This window comes from Ipomoea nil, unplaced genomic scaffold, assembly GCF_001879475.1.
Source record: "Ipomoea nil cultivar Tokyo-kokei standard unplaced genomic scaffold, Asagao_1.1 scaffold0980, whole genome shotgun sequence".
NCBI classification, from domain to species: domain Eukaryota; kingdom Viridiplantae; phylum Streptophyta; class Magnoliopsida; order Solanales; family Convolvulaceae; genus Ipomoea; species Ipomoea nil.
In genome coordinates, this window is record NW_017617408.1 from 1,502,921 (window position 1) to 1,522,758 (window position 19,838).

At 31.5% G+C, this 19,838-nt stretch overlaps 2 protein-coding genes across 7 annotated transcripts; one reads left to right on the forward strand and one right to left on the reverse strand.

The window, feature by feature from the left end:
• The first annotated feature begins 7,542 nt into the window (after nt 1-7,542).
• On the forward strand, nt 7,543-10,701 carry LOC109179876. Of its 5 annotated transcripts, none has more exons than XM_019329347.1 (6): nt 7,543-7,872; nt 8,131-8,264; nt 8,684-8,822; nt 8,910-9,038; nt 9,146-9,236; nt 10,348-10,701. In XM_019329347.1, exons 2-6 carry the CDS (start codon nt 8,158-8,160, stop codon nt 10,515-10,517), a joined length of 636 nt encoding a protein of 211 aa, XP_019184892.1. In that variant the 5' UTR covers nt 7,543-7,872; nt 8,131-8,157; the 3' UTR covers nt 10,518-10,701. The 5 variants fall into 5 exon arrangements, with proteins under 5 accessions (XP_019184892.1, XP_019184894.1, XP_019184893.1 ...); XM_019329349.1 differs by having other exon boundaries at nt 8,139-8,264; XM_019329348.1 differs by having other exon boundaries at nt 7,553-7,636; nt 8,139-8,264.
• A 1,038-nt stretch (nt 10,702-11,739) lies between these two features.
• On the reverse strand, nt 11,740-18,257 carry LOC109179873 (ATP-dependent 6-phosphofructokinase 6-like). Of its 2 annotated transcripts, XM_019329343.1 has the most exons (13): nt 17,997-18,257; nt 16,735-16,781; nt 16,596-16,635; nt 16,278-16,340; nt 16,044-16,181; nt 15,524-15,682; nt 15,368-15,421; nt 14,768-14,836; nt 13,669-13,798; nt 13,127-13,395; nt 12,945-12,990; nt 12,719-12,873; nt 11,740-12,269 (listed from the first exon to the last, which is right to left on the reverse strand). In XM_019329343.1, exons 1-13 carry the CDS (start codon nt 18,105-18,107, stop codon nt 12,075-12,077), a joined length of 1,476 nt encoding a protein of 491 aa, XP_019184888.1. In that variant the 5' UTR covers nt 18,108-18,257; the 3' UTR covers nt 11,740-12,074. The 2 variants fall into 2 exon arrangements, with proteins under 2 accessions (XP_019184888.1, XP_019184889.1); XM_019329344.1 differs by lacking the exon at nt 16,735-16,781 and having other exon boundaries at nt 11,774-12,269; nt 17,997-18,049.
• Nucleotides 18,258-19,838: the final 1,581 nt, after the last annotated feature.

The following is a 19,838-nucleotide window of genomic DNA, read 5'->3' on the forward strand; positions in this document are numbered from 1 at the left end:
ATCAAAGTTATAATTAAAAATTATATCCCAAGGAAAAGTGATGCTTGGTTCTGCATTGTTGTAGGGATGATTTTTTACTCTTAACTGATCTTTTGAAAAAATGCAAGGTGCAGTGCATGATATAAAAGATTAGCCTCTGTGAGCATGAAGTGTGGCCACTTCAAACAAGTTTGGGCTTTACTTGGTACGTGCTCACTAATGGATACAGACACATGGCCATAATAGTGTCAAGTTACAGTGAGTTGTAATGACTGTAAAACTTGTGTATGTTATATCTACGTTTCTTCAAAGAGACTGCGTGATTCAAGGTTCGTCCATCACTGCAATCCGAATTAATGTAACGCATATAACACTATGTGAAAGTTCAATCTCTAAGACACTTTCATTTATGCATGAGTTTTGGATTTATCTTGGTAAAGTATTAATCTTTACTATATAAATAGAGGAGGAATGTTGGAAATTTATATAGTAATGGAGATTAATGTTTCAGATGAACTACCATGAAAGCTTAAATAATATTTGGAGTTGTGGAGTTGTAAATATTATTTTAGTTTGGTAGAAAGTTAATTAAAATACTGGGAGAAATTTATATATCTAAATGCTTGTGATATATAGCTATATGCTTGAGTTTTATATAGTTATATATGCTTGAAATATATAACTATATGCTTGTGATATATAGCTATATGCTTGGGATATATAACTATATGCTTGAGTGTATTAATGCATGTTTGGATATTTTCATGCGTAAGGTTTTATGCATTGTGAAGCTATATGCTTCAAAGTTACACTTAACATGCTTGGTATATGTAGCTGTATGCTTGAGATTATTGAACTACATATATGTATATTATTTATATTTATCCTTTGCATGGTTTCATGCGTAAGGAATATATATATATATATATATATATATATATATATATATATATATGTATATATATATATGTGTGTGTGTGTGTGTGTATATATATATATATATATATATATATATATATATATATATATATATATGTATGTATATAATTTTGCATACAGTTACTGACTCAAAATAAATTTAATTATTTCTCCAGTGGTGGATTTATCATTCAGGATATATCTTATCTTATGGAAGTTGAGTTTTAAATCACAGCAACTTCCATGTAACTTCTCCAAACAGATATATTTTTCATCTATAACTGTTTTGGAGAAACATTTGAAAGGCACATGCAATAAACTTGCATAAGACTGAGATATTTCACAGTATTGCATTTCAACAGGAAATTCTCAAACAAAGCAACTTGAGAATTTCATTATCTTCTTGTATCTCATAAGATCAAATCTTGAACCTTGTTGCTTTTATAAAGGGAGATTTAAAACCTATAGGAAAGTGATTACACGCCTGAAGGTATCAAATGATCCAATTTTTGTTCCCTGTTGTATTCTATATTTTGTTGTATCTCAAATGTATTACAGAATAAAAACACCTTCTCCAACATTTAGTGTTCGAGCGGGAAGTTAAAAAGGAAGATTTTATTTTTAATAATAGTATTGATATTGATTTGTGTTGCAATCTGTTATATGTACTAGTAATTAGCAATCTCTCAATTCCAATTCATTTTGTGAGTGTGAACTGCTAATTACTGTGCTTAGTGCCTAAGTATGACACTAATTGCAATGCTTAATTATGATGCTCATTCGGTGATTTTGTTTTCTTAAGAGATTGTTTCTCTGTTGCATTTTGAGAGGTTAAAATATTGATGTCGTATACTATATCTTTTTTATTGCAATGGGTTGTTAATTGACTTGCTGAGGAGAAAATGGTTAAGAAATTTAGGGCCGGTTTATTAACAGAAAATTATTTTCTATTTTATGTTTTTTAAGTTTTCAATTTTCATTATCTGTTTTCTGTTTAAAAAATTTGTTTATTAACACTTATTTATTAAAGATTAATGTTATAAAATTAACATAAGTTTATTTTTAAATGATTTTTAGATCTTATATTTAAAATATTTTTACATATGTTTGGTTTAAATGGATTTTTTTTTTTAAGTCTAATATATGTAAGATTTTTACATTTGACAACTAAACAAAATTTATATATGTATATAACATAAAAATTAAAAAAAAAAATATCAGAACTAATAACCTACTAAATTCACCTAAATTTTAGTTTAGATAATATTAATATTTTTTGAGCTAATATTTAAATATTTTTTGAATATATTCATTTGAATGACATGTATATGAATATATAAGTTTTACTTTGAATTTTAATATATGTGAGATTTCAATATCCGATATTTGGACTGAACTTGTATTACGATGTAACATAATTAAAAATATTCGAACTAATAATCTATTGAGTTCAATCAAACTCTAAAACATTATATAGAGTTTAATTCTTAATTTTGATAATGTAAATAATGTCTAACTTTAAAGTGTAAGCAAATAAGTTATGTTTAAATAAGTAAAGTAAATAGAAAGGATATAAGATAGTGGTAAGTAAGATAAGATAATAATGAATGTAATCATAATAATGTGGTTATAGTGACATATAACTAAATAGATGATAGATGATTATGTTTTCCATTTAGAAAATAATTTTTAAGAGTGTTCAAGTTTTTCACAAATTTTCAGAAATTATCTCAAGTTTTCAAAATGAAAAATTGTACTAGTAAACATGTTTTCTGTTTTCTATTTTCAATTTCCAGAAATTTTCAGTAAACAACCCCTAAGTTTCTAATCGTAAATAAAAGAAAGAGGGAAAATGAGAAGCAAATATTGTGATTATTAAATTGTTCCTTTTATTTAACACAGAATAACAAACAAAATACTACATTAAGCAACATGAGAGTATATTGAAACATAAAAGTCGTTTAGAACGAAATCCAAAAAAAACCATCATAGCCACCCTTTTGGTATTAACTCCATTTTTTTTTTGAAAACTGTATAACTCCATTTTAAATCTTGCCGAAATTACTTTTACCTTTGTCTTTCGCTCTTCAATTCCTGTAGGATCAGCAAGGCGCAGCCACCAGCCACTGTCGCCCATAGCCAATCAACCACAAGTGCAGCCCATTGTCGCCGCCAGTTGCTCATTCCCGGCTGCTGAAACAGCAAATCCAAGTGTCCAACCAAACAACACTGCTCTGGTGCTCCCTCAGTCTCTCACTCGCTCGTCGCCGGACAGAACATGACGCCGAAACATCAGGTTTTTTTTTCCCTACTTTAATACTTTTTGGATTTAGTAGTTCCCATTAAATCCAGTAACTAATAAGCTTGTTATGAGAAACTAGTATTGCACCCGTGCGATGCACGGACTAAATATTTATTTCACATATAAAAATTGAGTTTTTTTGGTTGTTTATATTTTTTTTTTATTTAATTATTGTTTACTATGCTAAATAAATTAATTTATAAGAAGTATTAAGTTTAATACCGTTTTATGGTTATAAAAAAATAATAAATAAATAATTTTTAATATGTTATTACAAATAATTTTTTTGAACTCTAAAGTATATGTTCTATGTTTTATCTATCTATTGCAGTTCAAAGAGTCAATTTTCCACTACTGAAAATCAATTTTATAATTTTCCCTCAAGGAGAATCACAAAAGTGTCATCTGATCATAAGATACTTAGCTTATTATTGACAATCTAATTATTAAAAATAGGTAAAAAAAAAAAAAGAATACAAATATAAAACCCAATTATAATAAAACTAAAAAAAAAAATCCTTTATATAATAAAGCTATATGGTTTGGGAAATAATTAATATTACAATTAATGCCACAACATCCTTTATTATACAAAAAAAAAAAAAAAAAAAAAAAAAAACACAACATTTAAAAAAATAAAATAGCTATATATTATATAATCATATAAAAAAAATATACTTTTGAAAAATAAAATAGCTATATATTATATAATCATATAAAAGATGTGTTCAATTAGACTTTAAATTTACACATACAAAATTTGAAATTTGCTTTCCAAATGTAATTATCTTAGTTATTATTCGTATTGTGGAAATTATAATATAGATGAAATACAATTAAGAATAATCAATGTAATTATGTAAATTCTCTTTATAAGTTTATTTGAATATGCACATAATTAGAGATTATATTAATCATACAAAATTATAATTATAATTTTAATTTTAATTTTAATTTTGTATTCTATAAAAATAATAAATACTTGACCAATAGAAGCTCAAAAATATTATTATATTAAATAATTTAAAATATTTTAGTTTTTCTATTTTTTATTTATATTTATAATAACATAATTTTTTCTCGTGCATCGCACGGGTGAATTACTAATTTATTATAAAAGTCACAAGCTCAACCTAAACAACCCAATTAATAAAACTTTAAATTATATATATATATATATATATATATATATATATATATATATATCCTAACCATCGGCCCATTTCTAGTAGGAATTTAAAAACACATTCATAGGCTCATTATTTATATAAATATATATTTAAACAATTAATTTTCCATACATGGTCCAGATAATTCCTTTTATCTAGCCCATCACTCGACATACGGCCCACAGATTGGTTTCTCTTCTTTCCTCTCTTTTCGCTTCAGCCGTTTCTCTCTAAACTTTTACTACGCATTCAGGAAACTTTTCCACAGATTGGTTTCTCAATCTGTAATCTTTTTCCTTGTCTCTGAAACGTTATTTTCACCATTTCCTTGTACCTCTGAGCTTCAATTTAATCGGTTCACAACTCGCGACCGGTTGCACCAAAGAAAACCCTAAAACTTTGTCTTCATCAAATCAGGTATATCAAACACCACTCAACAAAACGATCGGTTGAAAACTTTGGAGAACCGATCTGGAAGAAAGCAAACAACACTATACATTCAACAAAAATTACGACATTTGTAAGATAATAGTTCGATTTTTTCAATTTTCACTTATTATTGTATTTCTGTGTATTGTTTGTTTTTAGGAATAATATACACATGCTATAATTTTTAGATGTAGAAATCTATTAGTATATCAAAACATAGTTAGCTCTTAATGATTTTTTAATCTTTGTTGTGTCTAATATTTTTGTTAATATGTGCCTTTTTTATTTTTATTTTGGGTTTATTTGGATCCACATGCCATGAATACTTTTGCACATAAATTAAGATAATATTTTTGTGTTATGCTTTTGTACTGTTTTTAATTGTTTTTATCAGTAAATGTTTAAGTATACTATAATAATAGAACATAAAATAGATTAAAACATAGATTACATGTTGGTTTTCATAATAATTCATCTAAAAAAATAGCTCAATAATTTTGGGTATGGTTTTGGTGGGAATAACAGGTTTTGTAATCCCCTTATCATTTTTATCCAATTTGACAAAGAAGTCTCGGGATGAAAAGATTGAATTTAGATAGCAGATATGACTTAAAAACACCCACTTGTGCTTAATTTTCTATTTATATGGGTAACTAATTTACTTTTATTTTACAGTTTATAATATGGTGGGCATGCATTATGCAAGGTGCTGTTGAATTGGCTATTGCATATAACCAGGTAAGATGTGTGTTTCTCTGTAATTGATGAAAATATGTTGTCTGATGCATGTGATGAGCATATAAATATATAATAGTTTTAGAGAATTATCAGTGAGTTTGTTTGTTTTTATGTACATATATATTCTCCAAAGTGGGAATTAATACATAATTCTTAACAATCTATTCAACACTTTAGAATTCAAAAATTATATAATTTGTGTTTTGACTATATAAATCTAATTTTTTGAATAATAAAACATAAACTGATTATTCAACTTGACAATAGAAATTAAGGAATATATCAAATATCAAATATGCAACCACATTACTATGATTTGAATACTATGCTCATTTTAGAACATAGAATAGTCTTTGGCTAACAATATTTTACCATGCAGATTAACTTCATCAGCAAAACAATTAAAATAAATAAAAGATGAAACTATGCATTGCACAAGTAAGAACTGTGTATATTTCTTAGTTTAATAGCTACATAGCAAGTGTTCCATGTACCTTCACCTGCCTTTGATTGTTTTCTAGCTCATCCCTGGTCCTTTGATTGCTTTCTAGCTCATCCCTGGTCCTTTGATTGTTTTCTAGCTCATCCCTATGGTTATTGAGCACTTCAGCTGCTTCATGCTTGAATGTTATGATTTGACATATATTGAACTTTTTGCTTGAAAATGAATGCGCGCTTTTGTGTTCTAAGTGTTATCAACATATTGAGTGTAATGGAGTCTTTAACCATCATTACAAAAGGGAACATAATTACTTTTTATTTTACAATTTTTTTTTTTTTGCTTTGAAAATTGGATTTATTTGGAAGTTGAAGAGCGTACCCTTAGTTGTCGTTTTTTTTTTTTTTTTTCTTCTTCTTTATATATGTACACTCAGGAAACTAACAATTTAGTTTCTTGCAAATGATGACAATAGAGATGCATTTTTAGAAACATCTCTACACATTTGTTTCCATACACATTGTAAAATATGTTATATGACTCTCTTCTCACCTATTTCATACTGTTTGGAGTGGGTTTGATCGTTTGGTTTGTCTCATGTGGGCTTCTAGCTTTCTCTTGGGCATTATCTACTTGCCATTTTTTGAACTGTTAGATTGAATTTCTTGTACTGTATTTTTCTTTGTTTGCAATGATGTTAACAATTAAAAATGCAGGCAAATGATCAAGTTGAGTTTGATGAGCAGGGATAAAAGTCTAGCAATATACTACTCCGTATATTAATTTTAAAAACATGAATGCTTCTTGTATTACTTACCTCTCCATCATGAAACATACAGTTTTGACTTTTGATAGATTTCCTTGATCTTCATTCAGCAGCTTCGTACGTGCTTATCAAACTCACCTTCATATCTTTCTTGGTTTAATCGGAGTGTATTTCCGAACCATGAATGAATTGGTCGAACATAGTGATTGAACATTTGTTTTGGTTTTTTTATGTGCACAATGGTTTGTAACATACTAACATGTATATATAGAGATAGAGAAGCTATGTATGAGGCGTGCAACATAAGCCATCAAGAAACCCATTTACACGTTCTGACATCGTGTAGATTAAGATGAAAAGACTGACTTGACAGCAAAATAATATTAAATTTGTTGGGAATATGTTAAAGACACATTTACACGTTATCTACATAGAAAAAGACAATCAAGGAAATCAATAAAAAGATTTAAATCTATCAGAAGTCAATAAAGTTTCCTAAAATTCTGCAACTAAAATTCATCTATCAAACTACACCGTTTTGTTTAGGCGGGAAAATGGAACCATTTGATTGGTCCAAATCTAGTGGCATATATATATATATATATATATATAGATTTTTTTTTTGAAAACTGTATTAACTCCATTTTAAATCTTGCGGAAATTACTTTACCTTTGCTGTTCGCTCTTCAATTCCTGTAGGATCAGCAAGGCGCAGCCACCAGCCACCGTCGTCCAAAGCCAATCAACCACAAGTGCAGCCCATTGTTGTCGCCGGTCGCTCATTCCCGGCTGCTGAAACAGCAAATCCGAGTGTCCAACCAAACAACACTGCTCTGGTGCTCCCTCAGTCCCTCACTCGCTCGTCGCCGGACAGAACAGGACGCCGAAACAGCAGGGTTTTTTCCCTACTCTAATACTTTTTGGATTTAGTAGTTCCCATTAAATCCAGTAACTAATAAGCTTGTTATGAGAAATGACATATGCCCGATCCAAAAGTTGTTTAAGAACTTGTTTGACATCATTAACAAAAAAGAGAGGAGAATTTAGCAAAGTGTGTAAATAGATGGAGCAATCTGGCGCAGTTTCTTCGAAATTCTTCAATAATAACTCTCAAGGACTCTTTTTCAGAAATGTATATATTTGTTTTCAAGTTTACTTCTCTCGTATCTACTTTTTACTGAATCTATATCAATTTCATTGCTTAATTAGGGCTTTAATTTAATTAGATAACTTCTTTCAATCTCAGCATTTGGCATAAACATTAGTTCATGTTGGCCAGATGGGAGTTTAAATATGGAGTATATTTTATTTGCAAATATGCCAAGCTTTTTTAGGATGGTTTAGTTTATGCTTGAATTTTCATCTTTGCACTGAATGTAGTTTGTTTTAGCTTTCCAGGTCAAGTTTTGCATTATAGATGAGTGATTGTCTGAAAATGCTTTGTTCGCATCGAAAGCATGTTCTCTTTCTGATATACATTATTAACTTCAGCCTCATTGGTCCAGCACTGAGTCATAGGAGTAAGTAAGTATCGATTTTGGTTCATTTCAAAACTCATATAACTGAAAGAAAATCTGATGGAAGTGAAGAAAGTCTTTGTGGTTATCTTGGATTTTGATGGAGCTGTGTCTATAGAACTGTTGAATAAGATAATTTTTTTTTTATTTATAGAGCTGTTTACCGTTCATTTCTCTTGGGTATTTTTTTTCAAGTAGTATTCCGAAAGTGGGGACTTGACTTCCATTTGATGGCTATAAAGTTGTGTATGGAGAAGTTGTTTTCTTTTAATTTACATTTGACCACACCGCTTAACAAACAAAATGAATGTGGGAATTGTTGGAGTATGTGGATTTTGTTCGATTGTGTTAAATTGATCAAGATTGTGAATTGGTAAAATTCCTGACATTGGGTTTACTGAAGTCCAACGTAATACAATTTTATAGGCATGAGACCAAAGTCCTGCATGTTGGGGAGGAGCTACAGAAGGAAACTATTTCATTACAGTCAGCATCCCGACTGTACCATTTGCAGGGACTGAAATCTCACACTTGGTATGAAGTAAAGATATCTTATCCTGCTTCTGTATGTATATCTTAATCCTGTCTTTTGTTTGTCAATGTTTACTTCAATGTGTATCAAAACTAAATTGTTCTGTTTAATGAATAACAGATACCAGCTACTTTTTCTTTACAACTCAAGAAAGATAGTTCAGGGTTGGAGCTAAATAGGGAAAGAAAATTACTGGATACTGAAAAATTAATATTCAAGACTGATGTCTTGGACTTGCTTGATAATCAGGTACAGAGTATAATAGTATTTCCTTAAAATGTATAAATAATAATTATATTTTGTTTTGACACCCTTTTTATCTCAGCAGATGCCCTAAATAAAGTCGTTTTGTGCAGGGTGCTATGTTTGTATTGGTAACTGTGGAGCCTGAGGGGGTTGTTGCAATACGTGGAGTGCAAGAAAGAAAATTCGTCATATTCAATATAGGTACTCGAACATTGAATTTAAATACTTTGACATGCTTGTTTGGCCCAGTATGAACTTGAAAAAGCGGCTTTTGCCTCTTATCTAACCTTCATAGCCTCTTTTTACTTTTACTCTTTTACCCAACTTATGCTTTTTTGGAGTAGATAACTCCAAATTAAGCTGGACCAAACAAGAAAAATTTTGTATCTTCACTCTTCGCGTAGTAATGCCTCATTTTTTAAGATTGGCAATTTATTTCTTTGTTAAGGCTCTCATTGAGAAGGGAAACATTTGCAATATGTGGGAAAACATGATCATTTCAAGATTTGGAATTTCTATTTTTTTGATTAGGGCACCTAGGGAAGACCTCTAATCTCCCATGACCCTTAGAAGAGATCCTTTACTTTGTATCTTGAAAAGAGATAGGTGCTTAAGTTCTATAATCTTTAGGACAGATCTGCTTCAATAGTTGTTTAATAATTGCAAGTGTCCTAAAATATAGGATATACCATAACATAAGGACAAGGATTTGGCTGCTTCAGTGTTAGTTGGATTAATATATTCCAGGTGACTTGTTAGGCTTAACCTTTGTTTATCACAGCTAGTTGGTGGTCTTGATCCCACAGATTAATAGTTTTTGTAACCTTTCTAGATAAGGATTTGTTCTGCACCTTGCACTTTAAGGTGTTTTTGCTGTGTAAATATGTTTGGTTCAGATTACAATGTATGATATTCCTATATGAATGCAATCTAATTCTTCTACAGTAAACTTTATAATGATTTAAACGTCTGCAGTGTCATTTGTTGGTCACTTGTAATAATTTCCCAGTTCAGTCCAGTGCCTAAAACCCGCTAACTTTTTGATTAATTTCAAAAAGCTACTGTCTCCCATGGATGTTTAGTCCCCCCATTCCCTTGATAATTGTGTAGTCATTTTAGTGGTTTGATGACTAACTTTCTTAACATAAGGTCTCCAACTTGATTAGAGATTTAGAGCTTTGGCATTCATGTTGGCCTCTAGAATCTGGTGTTATCATGTGCAGCTGCATTCATACTTGGATTTATTCTTCTCTTCAGTTGATATTGTTTAGTACGAGACAGTTCTCTGATGTGATATAATATTTCATGGCAGTTTGTGACGAACTATATTTAGGCATTCCGGAGAAAGCATGGTATGTTGTCGTGTTGGTAATATTGTGCTTGGTTGTTGCATTTGTGATCCCATCTTTTCTCCCACTGTATCTTCTACCAAGGAGTCAAAACCGAAATATAGCTGATCAGGTAATATCTAAGGATTCTTAACTATGTCGGACCTGACATCTCTGTAGCTGTGAGTCTCATTTTTTTTCTTTTTAAAATAATCTTATAGGCTTTTGATTTGTGACCACTTTGAACTATATTCATTTATATGTCTTCAGTCTAATGTATTGAAGTGTAATCAATTTGATATATTCAGGCTGTGAAATGAGAACTTTATATTTAACTATCCTTCAAATCATGCATTGCAAGTTCAATTAAACTGGATATTAGATACTAGATGCTTAAATTTCAGAAACATGCAAATATTGAGCTATATAATAGAAGTTCAAGGGAGAGAGTATTAAATTGGCGTATCTAGACAGGAGTGCAGTAATGTTTTTTATGCCAAAAAAAAAAAAAAAATCACTAACATAATTACATTATTAATTAATAATTATAGTGAGATGGACAATTTATCAGCAATTTAGCATATATTAAAGGCTGTGTATAAAGAAGCACAACTTAAAAGTTTAAATCTGAACTCAAAAAATGTAATATACATATGTTTTATATGATTTTGGTTCAAATGAGAACAAGGATTTTCGTACTGTGGGTGCGGCTTACACTGTATGATGCATTTATGCATATTTAATGACAAGTTTGCTAAACACGTTAGACGCTCCCTAGGCGCCGCTTTATTTATTTTAAATGTAAAAAAAATTAAAAATTAAAAATTATCAAAATTCACTAATAAGCATATTTATTTTAAATGTAAAAAAAAAAAAATTAAAAATTAAAAATTTTCAAAATTCACTAATAAACATAAGGTTCTCATTGTTTTTCTTACAAATTATTTACGTAAGTGGTTGTAAAATCGCTCTTGAAAAAATACACAATTTGAAAAAAAAAAATTGTCCAAGACGAACAAAACAATAAAAAAAAATAAAAAATAAACTGCCAATTCAGCCGGCTAGGCAACCGCCTAACCGGCCAGACAGCCGCCTAAACCTCCTAACCGGCTGGCGATTAATCGGTGCCTAGGCACGATTTTTGTAACATTACCTAGTGTAAATCGCTCCGATCACACGAAAAGCTCCGTTCTCACACTGACCCTGTTTTATATAAAATGTATGCTCAACTCTCTAAATTCAAAACTTTAATTAATATAGAACCAAAATCTCATATATGTGCTTTAAAATTGTAAACCAAGTAAATTTTAACTGAACTAATTCGTATGATATTTTCCGTAATTATTCCCAAATTTGCACAAGCTACAAATGTCTAGTAAACACAACAAAATTTCAATACATTGACTAAACACAACTCGAGCAAAACAAGTCAAAATGTTTTTGAAGTTTCCAAATGACAATGAGTCATATTACATATGCAAAAGTAACATACAAAAAAATACATAATCACACAACATAGTTTCTCGTTCTCTGATACCCAGAAAGAATAAAGACTTTACTGGGGGGGTTATAGTCCACTGCAGAGGCACTGCAACAGACTGGCAACCTTCAAATTGTTCCTACACAAGGCCGAATTATTATTCTAAGCAGTATTAAAGTACACAACAGATTCGAAGTGGCATAAATTGATCAATTACAGTGGTTAATGGCTTTATTTCAATGCTGGCGTCTTAGATGCAGGTGTCTTGCCGTTAGCCGCACCTAGCAATTGTTCTTTCAATTTCTCTTCTTCTTTCACCTTTTCCACCTCTTTTGGACACAAGAAGCTTGGCTGATTGGTTGAAGAAAGAAGCCGAGCCCACATCCTGTCAGTAATTACAACCTTGTTTTGCCGCTCAGTAATGCGCTGCATGAATGGGCAAAAATTACGAGTCAATTTTCTGATGTTGCACTGGACACCGCGTTTTAAAGCCCACAGCATCTCAAAGAATCACTTTCAGCTCCCAAATAATAAAATCCAAATCAAAAAAGTTATCAACCAAGAATATTAGCATTGGAAAAAAAATGAACAGAACGAAAGTAGGAACTAGGGAGTGATCCACACAAGTTAATGTGTGCAATTCATAAAGACATAAACATTTTCATTCTAACATGAAATTATATTATTAACCATAAGCTGCCCATGTGAACCACCTACAAAATAGAGCTCTTTTCACTAAGACAATATTTTGTAATGACAATTGACACTTGACCAGTTGCTAAATAAATCTTAAGTAGATGCAAGAGGATGAGACTGCAAATGGAAATGTTTGGCATGGTAGTAATTCGGAATAGGAAGAAAAATCTAAAACTTACATTGAATGGTATGTAAGTGTGGCGACCATTGACAAGCCCACATGTGAAGCCTGTAAACCCAGCCATCGCTCCATGCACAGTACTTTGAGCAAGCAATGTGCAATACACGTTGTCAGATGCATTACTTGGGATAGCACGGATCATATAAGTTGGATCTGCAAGATATGTCTATTTAGCTCAAAAGCATCCGCACAGTTGAAAAAAAGAGATTTATCTCGTATCCTACCTATATATTTAAGAGTGATTGGAAACTTCCGCTGTTTAGAATAATCCTGCAAAAGCAAATCAAATGTTAAAAATAAATAATAAGTAAAACTCATAATAATTTTGAATTAAAATTCATTAGACATGAACAATTTGACTTACAAGGGAAAGGAAATAAAGAATTCAGATGCTGAAAGGAAATACCTTGATTTTCTGAGAAAGCCACATTCCAACATCTTGGAGAAGCTTGTTTCCTGAAGCATCACTCTCAGCCTTGGAACTTGAACTCTCAGCGGCAAGAAGTTCCTGTCCTGCTCCTTCAGCTATCACAATCACCATGTGCCCATTTTCTTTCAGCCTTTTCTCAACAAACTCCAGAAGTCCACCCTGTCCTTCAAGATAGAAGGGTGACTCTGGAATCAAACAGCAATCCACATCTCTGCTCGCCAAGGTAGCATACATTGCAATAAATCCTGCACCCAAATTAATCACAAAAATGAGAAAACAACAACAAAAATAATGTCTTCCTTAATAATAAATAAATAAATGAGAGTACATGTGAGTAAAGAGAATGGGGTTTTAACAACTATATATCAGGAGTTAACTTTTAGAGTGGAGTTCATCTTTAACATCACCAAACATTAAATCAAATGCTACTCAATTAAGGTAGAGACAACTTGTAAAAATGATGGTAATAGGTGACAATCATCTGCAATTAAAATTTGAATACTTAAGGTGCACCTTACCACTATAGCGACCCATTAGCTTCACCAAACCAATACCATTTTCGGCACTTTCAGCTTCAACATGAGCTGCATTGATGGCACGTTGAGCCTCCTCTACAGCAGTATCAAAACCAAATGACTTGTCAATAACCTGATAACACATGACAAAAAACTCAAGGTTTCCAAGGGAAAAAGGTATATTTCAGATAGATCAATAGAAATGGCTCAATCTTTTCATTACCCCACTCCACTCATATGCAACATTGAACATTCACAAACACAATTTTAATGTTTTCCATAATATTGGGAGTTAAATTGTTTTTAGGTCTAGAGAATGGTGATAATGATATGTAAAATTTCCTTTCAAAAATCTTGTCAATTCAAATGCAATACCCAAGATGTGAACTATGGTTGTGCAAATGAATCAGAGGTACAAGTTTATAGTGCTAAGCTCGCTTTTTTCCAAAACATACATATCATAATTTAGCTGCTGCTAGTATCTCAGAAGTATTTGGTACTTGAGAATGATTCCAAATAGAGCGGACGAGAATATTTAGGGTGTGTTTGGTTCGCACATGGGAATCGGAATCGGAATGGGTATCAAATACTTGGTAATGGTAATGGGTTTTGGTAAAAGTATTTAACATGTTTGGTAGTAGGGTGGAATGGGAATGGTTACTAATAGTAGTGCTTGAGAATGAATAAGGGAATGAAACCCTTATTCTATTTGGGTATGGGTTTTTCAATTGATGGGGTATTCGAAACCCATAGTAGTGTTTTAAAACCCTATCAACCAAACAATAACAATCACTTTTATACCCATCCCTATGGGCAAAACCCATCAACCAAACACACCCTTAATGTCAGTTGGTCCTCATAATATAAGGAAAAAAAAACTTTGGGACTAAAGAGAGGATAAAAAATCCCATTTTCAAGGTAGGATTATCCCATATTTGTAAATGGGAGAGGGAATTTAGATTTCTAGGTTAATTCCAACCCATCAAACACTCGATGAGAAGACTCAAACATGGCTTGTATTATCCAGTTAGATGAAATACAATGATTAGTGAACCAATGCCACAACATGTTAGCCAACAAATCTGTAAGGAATGAGAAATACCGGAATATCATTATCAATTGTCTTAGGAATCCCAGCAACAGAAACTCTGAGACCACGCCGCCTTACTTCCTGAAATAATGAAAGATAACTATTCTAATAATGACTTACACATGTGACAAATATTCAAACTTTCACTTTACATAAAATAAAAACCATAGCTAGTTGGTCATGTATCCACATTAAACTCATAAATTATCAGGCATTCAGTGACAAAGTTATTGTTATGCTACCAATATAGGCACTAGGCAATTTTGACCATTGACAATCCAATGGAAATGGTTATAGTCCAATATAAAAAATAATAGCATCAGATAGATATAAGAATCAAGATAAAGCTGATAGACATCATGCAAAGATGCAGAGGTTATTTGGGATTTGTTAGTTTTCTCAATAATGGCAATGGATCAACTTCATCTAAGGAAAATATGATTCAAAGAAATACAAATGCTTGTAAATGTTGATATGTAACTATAATATTCAGTAAAATGGTTGAAAAGCTAAGCTAAAACTCCTTTACGATAAGAAATGGGTATTTTTAAGGTAAGCATTTTAAATTCATAGATGGAGGCATTAGGTAATCCCCCCACCAGTTAAAATTACCTCATAGATAACAGCTGCTCCTTTTTGGGTTCCATCCCCTCCAATTATATAGACCTGAACCAATACAACCAATTAGACACAATTGAAGCTTGATGAAAGGAACATCAAGAGATTAATTTTAGTAGGTTTACAAACAAGATCTAATGCATGGGATACCTGATTAATCCCACGGTCCTGTATACTATCAACAATTTTTGTAGTGTCATGACCCCCTCGAGATGTTCCAAGGATTGTACCACCACGTTTATGTATGTCATTTACAAGCTTTGGGGTTAAATTGATGGTATTCTTGGCATAGAAACCCCTATAGCCTCCCTAAGAGGGAAAAAGAACCATTATCAGGGACCAACAAAATAATGAGCTATGCAACAATTTCAAGAAAGAAAATGACCAAATTGTCCTAAATATTATAAGCTATCTGATAAAATCAATAAATAAAAATAATTAATCACCAGTGCTATTTCGTGGAAGAATATTACCAAATTGTCCTAAAATGCTATAAGCTATCTGATAAATTCAATCAATAGCAATAAACAATCGCTAATATCAATAATTGAGCCTTGGAACTCATCATGAATCCCAATATGCACTCTACTGTCTCAGGAAGCCATCAAGCTTAGAACTATCAAAAACCTATATTCTGAATAAATTGATATAGACCATAGAAGTAACTTACATCAATCCCAAGGACTTTGTTGACACCATACATGTAATCAAGGCTGTGAACAATTTCCCTGATGACAGTATTTAGGCCAGGGCATAAACCACCACATGTTACAATGCAGGCATGCACATCATCTGAATTAAAATAAACCTGAACGGAATTGAAATACATGTTAAAGCAAGGCCAAGATTATCCATAATGTTCTTGATTAAGGAAAGATCATCCTATCATAATCATGAAACTTACCTTCTGACGAGGACCAGCACGCCTAAAATGCACCCCTCTTGGACTATCAAGGTGAACAACAACCTATAAAGAAGGGAAAACAATGTTTGTAAGTACTCCAATGTCAAAAGGCTGGATTTAATTGCTCCTAACAGAAGACACCCCGTCCAGGCAGGTCTTACATGGCAGTGAGTTGAAAGGGAAGAAGATAATTCTATCTTACAATTTTAGAACAGATCCCTTGGTACCTTCTAATAAAAGTTTTTACTTGCGGAAACAAAAATGAAAACCAAGAAGAAGAAGAAGATTAACAGATCAAGTTTAAACAGCAGAAATAACCTTCTGGGGAACTGTATCCTCCATGTCTACAAAGTACTGCCTGAAATCATGACAACCAACAAAATGTCAAATGGCCATTGTGCAGAAAATGTAATGTACTCCAATGGTGTAAATTTAAGAAAAAGAAAATGCAACATACTTCACAACGGAATATGCAGGATTGGACCGGAGTGGGTTTGGATAAGTCTGCATGAGCCCAAGTAACCCAAATGAGTAACTATACATCTAAATACATAAATCAGACCAAAATCTTAAGAATGATAGCTCAAAAAACAATAGTTTTGGACATAGATATGCACATAAATCATAAGCAGCACTCAAATATTATAAGAAATTAACAGGAATAAAAATTTTAATGTCAATTTTTGGATTCAAAGATATCAGCAATTCCAAAGTTTGATTTAACAGACAAAGCAATACCAAATCTGGGAGAAGTCAAAAGAAACCATTCTTAATCTAGTTTATCCGGATCAATATGTTACTATATGACCATATCACCCAAGCAACACAGTTGGTTTCTCCCCTCAAATGCCATGACAGACTACATAAAGTTCCAAAATAGGTCCATGCTTCCGTTTTTTTTTTTGTGTGGCTAAATTCATGTTAAGTCCACACAATGCTATTTCAGAATAGAAATTCTCTAACTTCTCACTTAATTTATTGGGTACATACCCAACTTAATGCTACTCTGGAAAGACTAGTATTCAACATCAACACCGACTCCACTAAGGCTTGAACTCACGACCTCCCCAATGAGAGTGCAACTTGGTGCCACTAGACGTGTCACAGAATTTGTTATTTGTGAGCTATTCAAATTTGATTGAATGCTAAGTGAACAATATGCACATAAAATTTCATTGAACTCACTTGGACTGCTATCAAAATAATGTGCAGAATCAAGTGCTCCTTTCACTCTTAACAACAAGGAAAAAAAGTTTCTTTCTTTTATCTGGCATAATATTAAAATAGACCTTTGGTGAGGAATCACAAACCGAATATACCAATTCCCAATCCCAACTTTTCCCCGTCTTTTCATTAGCATCTGATCAGGTAACATAAGATCGCACAACATAAATCACTATAATTCCAAAAACTCCGGAAATCAACTTCCGGCACACAGTCAATGCCCCAACCCCAACCCCCACCACAGTCAGAGGGAAGCCAAAGCAGAAGTATTTGGATAGCACGTCTACACCACATCCATAGTCACACAAGCATTAAAACAAAACAAAAAAAACAAAAAAAAAAAGTTCATTTCTCAAGATAAGAAGTGAAATGAAGTACACACAGAAGTGATGATGTAGACTCATCAACATTCAAAAATCATCATCCACAAACATACACATGTCGGTGTGCGTGACAGTGACCGTGAGTGAGAGAGATGAAGAGAGAGAGTTATACTGGAAGATCAGGGATGTAATCGGTGAGGTGAGGAACATCTTCAAGCACATAGCCAAAGTCTCCTTTGACGATCTTCATCTGACAATTGCTTTCTCCTCCTCCTGCGGCCATCTTCTTCTTCTTTTCCGGATTGTTCTTCAATTTTCGTCTGGGTTTCTTCTCTGCCAGTTGATTGGACTCTCAGCAAATGAATATGAAAGAAGAAAAAAGGGACAGGCGCAGACGGACGGCACGTGACGGTGGCAAGATTCGAGTCAATCAAATTTAATAGCGGAAAATTAGAGAGCGAAAAAAACCACCTTTATTCAAAAGCCTTGGGAGCCGATTGTATGCAATACAAACCGGTGGGTTTTGGCTCCCCGGTTTTAGAATCAGGACACGTTTACTAGCTCTAGAAGGCTTGTACAAATCTTACGCTAAGTTTATTAATGGAAGAATGTTTTTATTATTGTTTTAATAAATAAATAAAGAATGAGTGATATGAAATATTTTTTAAATTGAAAGTGTAAATAAATCGAAAACAAAATAAAAACTAATAATAATTTTTGAAATAAATGTAACATTATTTTTTTTAATGGCGAGAGAAATCTATGTCCACTATCTAAGGGTGTGCATTTGATAAATCTCTCATCTCTCATTGTGACTATAGTCGGCAAAGATTGCAGCTTTATGTTGTTGATTTGAAACCATGTCTATGTTTTGTCACCTTGTTATTTAAACATATATGTAATAATAGTCAAATAAACCATTCAACTTTTATTATAACTAGTATTTGCACTCGTGCGATGCACGACCATATATAATCTATCATAGAAAAAATGTTAAATATAGTATAAAAATTATATGAATTTTTTTTTTGATAACAAAAATTATATGAATTTAATTCAAGAAAGTTTATACAATAATACTAAATATAGTATAAAAATAAAATAATATTAATTCATATTATTTTTCAATTTAGAAAAAAATTAACCAATAAATAGAAATTTTGTATGTATGTATGTATGAATGAAAGAAAGAAATTACAAAATCTAAAAATAAATAAATATAAATGTTATTTTATAATATTTAATAAACAAATATAATAAATTCTTGACCCAAGCTTTATTATTATTTTTTTTTTCTAAATAATACGACCCAAAACTAACACAATAATGCGTCCCATAATAAATCATATAATATCCATTACATTTAATTTTCAAATGGGGTGACCTTGAAGATTATTACTCTTCTCTAAGGGTATGTCCACTATCTAAGGGTGTGCATTTGATAAATCTCTCATCTCTCATTGTAATAGTCGGCAAATATTGCAGCTTTATGTTGTTCATTTGGAGCCATGTCTATGTTTTGTCACCTTGCTATTTAAATATTATTATAAGAAAAAAAAATAATATATATATATATAATAATAATAATAATAATAATAATAATAATAATAATAATAATAATAATAATAATAGTCAAATCAACCATTCAACTTTTATTATATTAACAATTAAACTATCAAACTCGAAAAAGCTTTAAATAAATCTAAAAACTTACAAAAATAAAGCAATTTGAGTTCTTTTTGTAGGTTACAATTAGACAATTGGTTAAAAAAAAGTGATGTGTAATCTAATTGAATTTTAAATATGATATTGCATATATGTGTCAATTTATAATCAAAGTTAGTGTCACTTTTAATCCTCAACTATTATTCACTTTCTACCGTTGGTCTTCAACTATAAATTTTGTCACATTTAATGCACATCAGCACAAGTATACTTTTGTTGCTATATTTAGTATACATGTATACTTTTGTTGTCATATTTGGTGTTTTGGACTTGAACTTGCCTTTGTTGA

Excerpts from the sequence above, each read along its gene's own strand:
- LOC109179876 (XM_019329347.1), top strand. The coding sequence starts at position 8,158 with ATGAGTGATTGTCTGAAAATGCTTTGTTCGCATCGAAAGCATGTTCTC. Across the intron at positions 8,265-8,683 it reads GCACTGAGTCATAGGAGTAA|GCATGAGACCAAAGTCCTGC; the intron begins GTAAGTATCGAT and ends ACAATTTTATAG. Across the intron at positions 8,823-8,909 it reads AGATATCTTATCCTGCTTCT|ATACCAGCTACTTTTTCTTT; the intron begins GTATGTATATCT and ends AATGAATAACAG.
- LOC109179873 (XM_019329343.1), bottom strand. The coding sequence starts at position 18,107 with ATGGCCGCAGGAGGAGGAGAAAGCAATTGTCAGATGAAGATCGTCAAA. Across the intron at positions 16,636-16,734 it reads CCTGCATATTCCGTTGTGAA|GCAGTACTTTGTAGACATGG; the intron begins GTATGTTGCATT and ends TCATGATTTCAG. Across the intron at positions 13,396-13,668 it reads GCTAATGGGTCGCTATAGTG|GATTTATTGCAATGTATGCT; the intron begins GTAAGGTGCACC and ends ATTTGGGTGCAG.